At 35.2% G+C, this 12,805-nt stretch overlaps 1 protein-coding gene across 4 annotated transcripts in view; it reads right to left on the bottom strand.

Moving 5' to 3' along the window:
- Nucleotides 1-4,681: 4,681 nt before the first annotated feature.
- LOC134531088 (mitochondrial amidoxime-reducing component 1-like) overlaps nt 4,682-12,805 on the bottom strand; it is a 46,535-nt gene continuing 38,411 nt past the window's right edge. For all 4 annotated transcript variants that reach the window (XM_063366625.1, XM_063366624.1, XM_063366623.1 and 1 more), the window contains exon 7: nt 4,682-5,673. In XM_063366625.1, the coding sequence (XP_063222695.1) occupies nt 5,544-5,673 (130 nt within the window). In that variant the 3' untranslated portion in view covers nt 4,682-5,543. The remainder of the gene's footprint in view (nt 5,674-12,805) is intronic.

The raw sequence follows: 12,805 nt of genomic DNA, 5'->3' as shown, positions 1-12,805 counted from the left end.
AATTCAGTATATTTGAATGAAAAAGGTGTATGAATAGTAACACAGGAACCAGGGTCGGCGTGTCCATATAGGCGAACTAGGCAACCGCCTAGGGCGCCAAGTAGCTGGGGGCGGCGCAGCACGACACATAACAGCTCATATAATATGTTTAACGATTATTGAAACTAGATTAAAATGGACTTTTGTAACTGTTTGGAGTGTTTATATTGATATAAGTAATTATTTAAAGTCCACGGTGACCTGAGGAATGATTTGTAATAAGTAAAAAAAAAAAGGTTGTCTGTAAAGTCGGTTTACGGACGATATTTTAACGTGATGTCATAACAAAACATTGATGAAATTATTGATCCAGAAGAAAAGGAAATATCATATTCGGCCTGAGACTGAGCCGTAATATGTTTTTGCAACCAAACCATTTAGGCATTAAAAATATTATATTCTTTGAGGAAGAATTTTTTTTTAAATTTTTCTATTTTTTGTATGATAAAATCTACCTCTGCATACTTTTATGAATAAAATTGAATCATTTTTATTTAATTATCACTATTTTGTATGGATACAAAGGAGTGGAATGAAATGTACAATTTAATTAATAAATGTACTTTTATTTGCATTCTTTAATTCAAATATATTTATTGCTTTTGAAGTGTCGTGCGTGCCGTATTTAATTTTACAAGTACAAAAAAAAAAAACATTCAGCCGGCAGGATTTGATCCATCAACCTATCGATTGGTAGTCAGTTAGGCTCACCGCACAGCCACGAGGCCATATTGAAAACAATTGTTTCAGATGTTATAAATTAATAACATTTCACGCATGATATTTGTTTGAATTTCTTTTAACTAGCATATTCTCTGTTGGACTCAAAATATTTACACGCTCGTGGGCTCATAACTATAATACGGTGTGTGATTTAGTTGATCAAATAATAACTCATGACAAATAATTACCAATGTCAAACTAAAGCATGAAAAGTATCATACCAGCAATAAATATTTAGTTACACAGCTAAAACAATACTCAAACAACACTGTTTAGATATACTGATTTACACTAGTAATTAAAATAATACGTACGTGTAAGAACGCCATTTCCTTGCGAATATACTCCCGTGGCGCGGTGCACAACAATAACCTCGAACCCCGCAATGTTGTCGTCTGCCCCAAGCCGTGTGTGGCGACATGCGCAGGCGTGATCCAACCGGCGCGATCCGCCTATCCCTGCAGCATGGCGGGGTGAAACCTGAGCAGTACGCCGCCATGTGCTGGCCGAGTTCTCTGTACCGTCCGCAACATACCAGAGAGATGCCACGCAAGCGTAAACACATCCGTAGTGGGACATTTGTAGTGGGACAATTTTTTTGTGCGTGCAGCCAGCGTTCATCGATTTATTAGACCTTGTCACGTCAAAAAAAAACACAAGCCTGCTTACATTTGATTGTTGACAAAATCTTAGGCATACATGATGTATTTTGAGGCAAGAAAAATTTTTGTTGGGGTGTCTGGCAGGGAGGGGGAGGGGGTGGCATTAATGTTTTTCGCCTTGGGCGCCAATTTACCTTGCACCAGCCCTGACAGCAACACAGCTAGGAATATGTTCCTGAGCTAGCACAACACTTATGGCTTATGTTTGCCATAATTATGGGCAAATACCGTATTGGTCCGAATATAAGGCGACCTCTTTTACATAAACGAGATATGCGAAAATTGGAAGTCGCCTAATTTTCGCACCCAAGACGTAGGACCCGCAAAAATTAGTTCCAAGCTGAAAGCTACAGTAGAAACATTGTTAAACAAAATGTACACGATATTTTATATTAACTAAAACTTCGTTACCTCACACGGGGAAAATGATAAAACCACCCAATATTGCAGTAATTCACAATTTTTTAAAGTTGAAAATTAAAATATTTGTTGTTGAGTAAAAATGTGAATGCTTTGGAGGCCCTGAGAGGCCCTTGTGCGACTCGTACGATATTTTTCCTTCCAATTATATTTTTAATTGATAGTATACACATGTAGGAAGATTTCTATATACCAACTATATTGGTGCCATTGGCCAAAGCGGGTAAAATAAATTAATGTTTGTATAAGATACCCTGAAAACTTTGGAGGCCCAGGAAGATTTCTATATACCAGCTATATTGGTGCGAATGGCCAAAGAGGGTAAAATAAATTGATGTTTGTGCTTAATTGCGTGAATTTACTTAGGCCATTGTTCCAAGTGCGCTGCAGTATGACGCACCCGGGCGGCCGGATAGAGCCAGCGGATAGAGCGAACTTCAGCTTAGTAAATTTCTAGTGTAATACTTAAAAATGTAAATATTTTCTAATTGTTTTCTTTTGTCTTTTAGGGTAGGCCATTCAAACTTTTTTAAAATAAGTAATGTAATAAATATAAATTAATTGTTATACGTAAATGCAAAAAGGATTTGTCAACACAAAATGTATGTCTAATGAATTTTCACATTAATTTCTGCCAAAATTAATTTTTACATTATTAATTTACATAGATTTTTATGATTATTACAATCTTATTTGTTTCATTCTTTTCGGAATTGTTTAATGCTTTTGAGCTTATGAAATGTAGCTTATATCTGTAGTTAAATTGTAGGTTTTTTTTTTTATGGTCACAAACTTGTAGCCCTTTCTGCTGTCATGCTCTTGCTTCCAATGGAAGTTTGTCTACACGCTTCACCAATGAGAGGTGAGATTTAAATGGAGCATTGATGGAATATTGGGTGGGGAAGTGGGAGTACACTACGAAAACTTACTGGTTCACTGCACGGATCGCCATGTCTTACACTTGTGGAAATATGAGAGTGGCCCAGCTGGAAATCGAACCCCAGATCACCTTGGTAGAAAGTGACCACTCAGCCTGTCATTGACAAACTGTGTCACTTTAACTGCATTTTTTTATTGTCAGATGGGACTTCTAACAACACATGTCTGCTGTCTGCCTCAGGAATTTTTTTCTCCCTTGTAATGTTTTCTTCCATATTTCACTATGATAAAGGACTGCATAGCAATTTTGAAAATACAATACGTAAACAACTTCTTGCACAACTAAAGTGATTAAAAAAGTCATGCATGTAAATACATACTGATGATGCCATATTATTTTATCCTGTTTTTAATATTACTATTAACTAAAACAGTGGCTCCTTTTTTTTTCTTCCAGACTTCTAACTGATGCCACTTTTTAGTGACAGTGAAGATACAGATTCACTTTTGAGTCTCCTAAGTGAGCCATAGGTGTATAGTTTAGAATGGTGCATATACTTGCCTCGTTCAAAGCAAAACTATTTTTTTCTTATAATATGTTGAAACAAAACCTTGAATATGATATTACCAAGAGTGGAAACCTTTAAAAACATACATTTTTGCAGTGAGATCTAAACTTTTCTCATAGTTATTATTGTAGTCCTAGCAAAGTTGCTAGATACTACCACAAAAATTTTTTTTGTTGCAATGATTGAAGACCTTGGGTGTGAATAGTGATAACTACAAAAAATTAAATTCTTTTTCAAATGTGACTGTGCAATTACATTATATATGATTTTGTTCACACAGATACAAAGAATAAAGCTACATAAATTTCCACAGACTTCCTAAACATTTACTTGTGGATATAATTGCAAGAATTATTTACACCCAAAGTCTATAAATACGAAACTGCTAAGGCAGAAGCCTACTATTAATAATATATCTAGGTAAGCTACCAGCATCTTTCAAAAATTCATAGATTTCTACCTAAGTTTCCCCAATAAAAAAAAAACTGCTCAAGCCAGGGTTCCCTATGTATATTCTTGGTTGGATAGTAACGCTAATTAACTTATGTAACTACTATCATGCTATCACATTTGTAAAATTTAGGATTTTGTTCATACTGGATTCTGCAAAACTTAGTAGTTTGTGAAGGGTTTTAAACTTTATAAAATTGTATAGTTTAGTTGATTAAAAATGAGTAGACATTGATGCATAAGTTCTAAATTAATTAATTCTTGTAGCAATTTTAACGATTTCACCCCCATAATTTGACTGACAAATTTACAAAATGAATTTTTGTAGAAAACTGATTTTCTGTTTTTCTTTCTGTTGAACAGCTTATTATAATTTGTTTTGTGTACTGAGAATTAATTTTTCTTAGGTATTCCTGTTAGAACTATGTTGATGCTAGCAGTGCATTAATGCGACCTGACAACTCAGGTGAACAGCTGGGATCCACCTGAATGCTAGTGGCTCTGTATTGGGTTACTGCCGAATACAGAATGTGCCGAACTACCGTGTTAAAGGACCTCTCAGTGTAGTACTTTAACACAGTTTTCAGAATTTTTCTTTTGGAAAAGCTGCTATTTTCAACAAACACCCCCATAAATTGTATTACGTAGTTTAAGTTGTTATTAAAATACCAGAGTAATCCTTGTAGATTTATTCATCTAAACATTCACAAATTCAATCACGATAATTTCAACATCATTCATAAATGAATGTGTCATTGCATCAAAATAGGATCTAAAAACTTAAGCATCATGTAAAATTATTCTTGAAAAAAATGTCCAAGCCATTTTAATTAATTTAATAGTTCAGCTAACCAAAATTAAGTGTGTGTCGCTAAGATAAAATTATCTAACATATTATTATTAGTAGTATTATTTAGTAAAACCTTGAAACAACAATAATTGTAAAAAATATATTTATTTAAATCAGGTACTACATCATCAAATATAAAAAATACAGTTATTGTTACACAATTATTATTTAAATACACTTTGTAAATAATTATCAAAATATATACTCTTTTTGTACATGCAAAACCTACCATGATCAAGCAGCCTCAAGGCAATGGCAATGGTATTCTAGGCACCAAACCATCATGGTACTGACTTGGCACTCGTACATTTGACCCGTGATCCTCACCACACAATGTGGTGGGCGGCGACTCACTGGGAGGGAGAGGGACTGCCAGGTAAGGCTATGATATTTGAATTTTAGAGGACTTGCAAGGTAGTCTTGCATTTACTTTGCATTCTTTGCTTTTGCTTAGGTAGCCCACGGAACTCACTACTTGAACAGGAGAAACAGCAGCACCAACTTGAGGCTCGTCTCACATCATGTTTATTTTCTCATCACTACTATTATTTAAGAGCTCTCTCTCTTAATTTTAACACACTACCTCCATTGCATTTGTTATTCTGTTACAAATATTTTTTAACAGATATTCTCTAGTTGGAGGGGTGTGGGGAATGCTGAACTTATCACGATCTTGATGTATGTAAATAAATTGAAGCAATATCCAATGGGAATTTATGGCAAATTTTAAAGTGAAATAATAATTCTCCCAAATACATAACATTTTTCACAAAATCTTGATGCATCTTGTGGATGTCATGGAATTCTGATTCTGAAGATCTTTTACATATACCATTGTATAAAGTTAGTGTAAAGACTCTTACTAAATACAAAATTCATAGTAATTATATAAGAACCAATCTCCCACTAGCATAGCAATATAAGTGATAAACTAGCTCTCCTTTACATGTTTCAGTCACAACCAACATAAATAGGATCCCCAACTTTAACTCTACCAGGCTCATATAGACCAATATAACGTCCCATTGCAGGTGCATCTTCATCTATCTTCTTTGCTCTGGGATCTGTCACTTTCCTGTACCTGGAACATAGCAAATCAGTTATTTTAACTTAGAAACAGTCACATATATTTATTAGAAAAATAGGGTTGCACTTAGCGTAAACTATACGTGTAAAACTAAAAACATCTTTCCCGACCAAATGTGACTAAGCTATAGAAAATCAGTCAATTGAACACTATTTTTTCTTTGACTTATGAAATTCTAAAGATTTTTAAGAGCTAAATACAAAAAAAGCAAAATTTAGCTTGGTTATTTGAAGCAGTAAATAACACCTGATTTTCAGCTAACTTCTTTATATGTAGAAGAAAACTGGTTCAGTCGTTAAAAACAAATTACAACTGCCGTACAATAAAGGTGTGAAGTTTCACAGTTTTCAGACCTCAAGCCATATTTTTAGGGAATAAACTGTATTATACTTGCTTTATTCTATTTTTTATTTAATCACCTACAGAATAATTTTGTTTTCCAATCATGGGAAAATAAATAACAAATGAAAATTAATTGTGACCAGCTGCTTTACCTGTAAACAGATAATATGTTCTTGACTAGAGACACCACCATATTTTCCTCACACTCAAAACCAGATGCCTTTTCTGAGGGAATAGAGTGGTATTAACAAAGGGAATCCTTGCACAAATATTCTGGTCAATTTACTGAGAGTTTAATAAATTAAGTTGCAAATGCACAAAAATGTGTGTGTAGAAGAGTAATGTATGATAAAGACTTGGGACTTTAAAAGAGTGAGTGTTGGCAGCAGTGATATAAGGTAAACAAGTTGGAGTGGATAACATGTAACGATGCAGGAAGTGATAATAAAGAATAAAGCAGTGATAATAAGAGACCGTTAGTTGTTATTGTAGAAGTATAATTATAGTGATACAACAAATAATAAAACAAGTAAGATTCTACCAAATACACACAACTCTTAAAACTATATGGGCCATTTAAGCAGTATATTCATGAAGCATAAGAGACAACAAGGCTTCACATCAAATATTTGTTTTAAGCCTTTCAAAAAGATTCTTAGGTAATTATAATGCTTTCATTTTTAAAATGTAGCTACATATTCAAGTTTAAAATTAATGTTGCTATCACGAAAGTAATTTATTTTAAATTTTTTGGTTTTTATTCACAAGCAGTGGCAAATGGTTAACATCCTAGTTTTCCAAATTGTTCTTATTTACTATTTAGTGTATGGTATGCAGGATTTGTCGATTAAACACCTTATCAAATCGCTCAAAACTGTATTTTCTTAATGTAGCAAAAAAAAAAAAAGTATGTTCATTTCCTTTTGATTTTGATTAAAACTGAAAATGATGGTATTTGCATTCCCCTAGGATATTATAGTCTGGTTTTCATTTTTACTGCTCATTTACCATATAATAAATGAACTTGCTGTAAAGGACAAAAAAAAATACTCAACATGGTTGGGCTGAATGTTTGGCAAACAGAGCAAGTTATGAACATGACTGGTAATTTTTCAACAACTGTCATAAAATATCCAAGAAACATGTAGCATACTTATAGAATACTTTTAAACTAATCTGAATAAAAAATTTTCTTGTGATCCACGGTTTGTGATTACAAATGGTACTCATTTCTAGAAACAAGTAAGACCTATTTAAACTGTGTAATGTATATTGGTAATAGGGTTCATTCATTTGACAATTTCTTAAGACTAATTATCTCAGACATGGGTAGGTTGATAAGAATACCAGTTTTGTGACATAAAATCTTTTAGTTGAGAGTTCAGAATTCAATATAGTTAGTTGTTATTCTGGTTGTGTAATCATTGTTTGCATTCCACCATTAATGCAGATTTAATTTCCATAGTTTTGCCATGGAGACCATATTAAAGTCATGTTTGTCATTTGATATAGAATAACTTCAAGGACTTATTTTCTTTAGAGTTTTGAATTTTGAACAAGGCATTTGACATAGTTAAATGTATTTGGATGATTTATTATATTTTGACTTGAATAATATTTGTATACCTGAACTAGTGGTCCTGCTCTACCACGCTGATTAAAGTCGAGCTTAATTCTAGAATCACACACAGTCAAGTCATATTAGTTATTAAAGCAAACCATTTGGTTTCTATTGTAACTAAATTTTAAGAATGAGCAGAAATCTGAGCAAATGGTGAGAATATATTGTATTTTTAATACTGAAGGTGTCTGTAATATAGAAGATTAAACACAATACATATTGTCATTCACCATACCATTATGTTCATGAATTTTCATTTAGAATAATAAATGCATTTTTTAATTTTATTTTAATAAGTTAATATGCAAAAGGAGCACGGCGCCCAACCATCATCGAAGATGTGAGTTTTTCAATGAATCTGTAAGAGTAACATTTAAATGTTGATCGTAACAATGAGCAACTGACATTTCTTTTATTCTCAACAGTGTGTGTCTTGTGTATCTGTGAGTGCTTGTCTGTGTGTGTGCGCATGTGGTTTTTTTTAGTGAATAAAAAATGTTTTTTATTAAAAATATCTTAATTAGATTAACCTGACCTTTTTTTTTTTCAGTATAATTTTGTTTTTAAAGTGTTTTCAGCCCAGGTAATAATGTTTTGAATTTTGACAATTTTGTTTATAATTGTTCTGGTGTGGGGAGATATTTCATATGTTGGTTGATTGGAGGGGTCTGAGAAGCGACTGGGGCTGATCACCCCAGTGCTTTTTCTTTGCCACCCAATCCACTTACACTGTGAAATACTGACCAGTTCATTTTTACAATTTGTCAATTTTCAAATTTTTCATTAAATATTTCTACACTTTACTATCTGTGTTTTTTTTATTATATTTTTATATTATTGGTTTTGTTTGAAGCTGAGTTATTGCATAAGTATGAACATAATATATAGTAATTGTGTTACTATTGAGGTTTCCCTGTACATTTTATTTTGAACACAGCTGTGTTTAGTTGATAATAGCTTATGTCATGGGACATATTTAAGATATTTTTTTTTTTAGAGCAACAAGAGAATTTAGAAAGAGGTTTAGAAATGTTTGAAAGGGGCCACAGATGTTTTTGAAAGAAATCTACAATGGTTGAGACTTTTTTGAAATTATAATTTTTTTTTTATGCTCAAGAGTAAGTTGAGTGTGTTATTCTAAGTACATTCTGGAGATGATTTTTTTGTTCCTGCAAAATAGTATACCTGTTCAAACGTTTAGTAATGACGTCGACCGGGGCTACGCCCTTCCTAAGCCCGATGTACCTCACGCCGTCGACACCACTCTCCTCCCATCATCACCCTCTATTTCAAACCTCCCGCCCCGTGTGCAGGTGCGTGTGCGTGTGAGCCTTGGCCCTGCAAGAGGCAGTATCTTCAGTGCCACGCTCCCGTAAATACATAATGAAAATAATAAGTAATTGTAATGCAAACCTTTTATCTTCATCTTTTTTTTAAATTCCTAAGTGTTTATGTTTTTAGTTGTAGTTAGTAAGGACGGTGCAGCGCACAGGCGGGCAACCCCGGAACTACCCGCAACTACTTTCTTGAACTTTAATGAATAAAATTAAAAATAAGTTAAGTTTGGTATGATAAATCATTGTGGTCAGTTTTTGCTTAATGTTTAAGAGGGTTTTTCATGTTAATATGTTACCAGGTGGATACCTGGTAACATAACGGGAACTTAACGCTTCCCGGCGGCCCTGATGTCCAGGCCTCGGCAGTCAGCTTCCGTTCGCCGCCCGGGGTAGAAGGCCTGCGCGCGCCTCGTCGACTTCAATATTTTATTTTCACTGATCTGTTAACATCCGTCGCTCCATAATTATTTCTTAAACCTTTTTCTTTTCCTCGAGGTCTACCCCGGGAGGGTGGCTCTTTAACGTAATTATTTAAATCCAGTTAGATATTTTAGTTCTTAATACATAACGAACTTTCGAGGCCAGGCCACGAGGTGACCTGGCCAGCATTTAAGCCGGGGTAATATTCCTGCTGCCATGTTATTTCAGCGTATCAGTGAATAACTCTTTTCATGTAATTACGTAATTATGTAGCATTTTATTTCTTTGTGCCGCTAGACGTCAATAAAGAGCTTTCCCTAGACTTTGGTGAGTTTCACTCAACAGCCACATGCGGAATCTTCTGAGTCCCGAGGGGTGTGGGACGCCTTAAGAGCCCACTAGTGCTACTGCGCAAAGGGGGAGTCGAGCCTAGTCCCCACACGGGTCACGTCACGGCCCCGAGCGAAGAGTCTACGGCCGGGTCCACGTGCCCCTACACGTGGTGGCGCCCAAGTTACGCAATTTCAATCAATCTGAAAACCCCCCCGTAACGACAGTAATATTATGGGGTAGTATGGAGTCCTTGGAAAGTTTTGAAAAGGCTTTATTGTTTTTTGTGAGGCAGCTGGGTGGCAAGAAGGTTAACTTTAAATGATTTTTCCGCCAGTGTGGTTGAATTTTTTCTTTCCAAGGATATTTGGAACCCTTCTCTTTGGCCGGTCCCACACTTCAGTTTTGAAGAGTTGTTGAAGCAGATGTTGCTTAAAGTACAGAGAAGAAGTACTGACAAGTAATGAAGTTCAACATGTAATGTATCAAGGTTTTGCATCAATGACTAATTAATGACACTTAGGATTTCATGAAGTTTGCATTCAGCGAGTTCAGGAGAACAGAGCTGGAGATTGTCAATTTTAGATATCTTGAAATTTGGTAATTTGGAATTGCTATATTATTTTTTAGTGAATGATAGAGATTTGTAGAGGTAAACCAATAATTTGTGAGGTACCGATATGTACAAGAAGATGCACTATCAGTTTTGGAGATGCATAATCAAGGTGTGGCAAAGTTTTCTGAGAGCTGTTTTGTTATTGTTGTTGTTGTTAAGTAGCTTGGCTTTGGGTTGTAGCCACATTCAAGGCAAATATTTCACAGTTGCTATCATCAGGGTAGAGTTACCTACTGAGGTTTTTACAAGTTTTTCTGCCTTTAATACTCTCGCCTGAGAGGAGTGTTTCCCAATTGGCTGCAGATATGGGCCAATCACAGCCTTCCTTTCGTCTGGTGAGCCTGTTGGTTTGGCCAATCGGAGCTGAGCTTCTGTGATTGGCTGGGGGTGCTGGCAAACAAGTGGCCTCTTTCTTCTCTTCTGATTGGCTGGGCTGTTTGGCCAACCAGAGGCGACCTGTATTTGTTAGATGCAGAACTAGGTTTTGAGGTTTTCTGAAGAGTGGATTCCATATTCTGCTTAATTTGTAGCCATATCTTCTCTATTTATATTGCTGGGTGTCTTTAATATTTCTACTGATTCTTGAATGTATATCTTTTCTTGTATTGTCGGATGTTGGCTATGGTGTAGAATTGGTCAAAATCAATTCTGTGTCTGGTTTCCAAGTAGTATTCTGCTATAGCTGATCATAGGTTTCATGTTTATAGTCACTGATGTATTCTCTAACCCTTGTGATTATTCGTCTGCCAGTTTGTCCCATATATACCTTGCCACAAGAACATGGAATATTGTACACACCAGCCAGTTACAGTTTGTGTTTGTAACCTTCTCAATTAAACACCAAGTCATTGAGAAGTTTGAGGGGTAAAGTAACAACCCCGGCTACTGGTAAATAAGTTGATTTAAGATTTTTTATGATTTTATAATCAGTGTTTAAGGATGGTTAGTTTTTTGGTATTATGTAAATAAGTGCTGTTTTTCTTTTAACAGGTTTTGTGGCCAGTAGCACAATGGTACTTTTTTCTGGTGCTAATAGATTTATTACATTAATAATTTCAAGAGATTATTTATAAGTTTTATATGGTTTTAAAATGAAATTTGCATAATAACAACTTTTTTTTCATTTTGTTATAGTTAAATTTTGTTTTGTAACTTGTGTAATCTGACCATTTAATTTGTTTGTATACCAGTTATTTTTCAGGATTTAATAATAAGTATTTAATTATTTGTAACAAAGGCCAAAATTATAATATGGTTTGAAGACTGTTGGTTTTTGGCCATGCAGAATAATGTTGCTTTAAAAACTGACACGCGTGTGATTCTGTTCCTTGGAAATGGACTGCGACATGCATTCGTTAATGATGTCGCATGACACCAGCTGAAGCTGCGGCCAGTAGCTCGTGTTCTTCGTTCTACGGCAGCCGGGCCAAGAGACAAATGTGTGTGTGGGTGGGCTAATGCCTTGAGCTCATGAACTCAGCAACTATGAACTTGGGCATGTATTCATGTTATTTATTATTATTTTGCAGATATTTGTTTTTCAATATTAAGTATAATTGTTGTAATGTTGCACATTAAAGCTATTGTAGTGTTATAGCGAGCTACCCATCATTAGGAGTGTTAATTCATCCTTATTTGCAGTTTAACTTCTCCTTGTTTGGTCTCATATTTATTTTTATAGGTTGATCATTCCTTTTTGTGCCAAGTTTGCACTAAGCACAAATTTATTCTTGGATTTAAACCTGATCACGGTTCTCCAGGTAGAAATTATTTCATCCAATATTTCTCAAAGCACCGTTACCCTTTGGTGCCTTACCCAGTTTGAATTGGAAGTTTCTGGCGATAATGTAGTATAAGTAAGTGTGAAGGAATGTCTTGTTTTAGATGGACCTCGCTCCAGACATCTCCTGTGTGAGGGGCGGTCCTGATTCCTACAGAACCCCACATAGGAGTCAAGAAGGACTCGCAACAACCGTGAATTTAAGTAGCTGTAATCTGCAGAATTTATTATTTCAGGACGTTTGTTATTTGTGGCTATAGACATAGGGTGTAACGTCTGATTCTTAGTGATCTTCCGCGTCGGGTGTTGGCTACACTCTTACCTGGAATATTCGGCCTAGTCGCAGATGTCACCCTACTCCTTGGTCCGAGATGGTTGTCTTTGGTGAGAAGACTCCCAGTTTTTAGCAGTTTTCAGCAGCTGGAGAAGCTGCTGTCGCTGAGTCTTAGATGCCTGCAGTCATAGTTTTAGCTTATTCGTCATAGCTATAGCTTACATTCCTGGACGCTGTGCTGTCTGCTTAGAGGTTCTACAGACAAAGATCTATAGCTCTACCAACTTAATCCCGAGTATCCTACAGCACGCTAGTGGTGAATGTGATTCCTATTGAAAATGCAGGAATCATTACATTAATTGTGAAGCATCGCAATATACTCGTGCGTAGCTCATATAAATCAGAC

This window comes from Bacillus rossius, chromosome 3 (assembly GCF_032445375.1).
Source record: "Bacillus rossius redtenbacheri isolate Brsri chromosome 3, Brsri_v3, whole genome shotgun sequence".
In the NCBI taxonomy this organism is placed as follows: Eukaryota; Metazoa; Arthropoda; class Insecta; order Phasmatodea; family Bacillidae; genus Bacillus; species Bacillus rossius.
The sequence above is the reverse complement of the archived record's forward strand: the minus strand, read 5'-3'. Positions and strand labels throughout refer to the sequence as shown.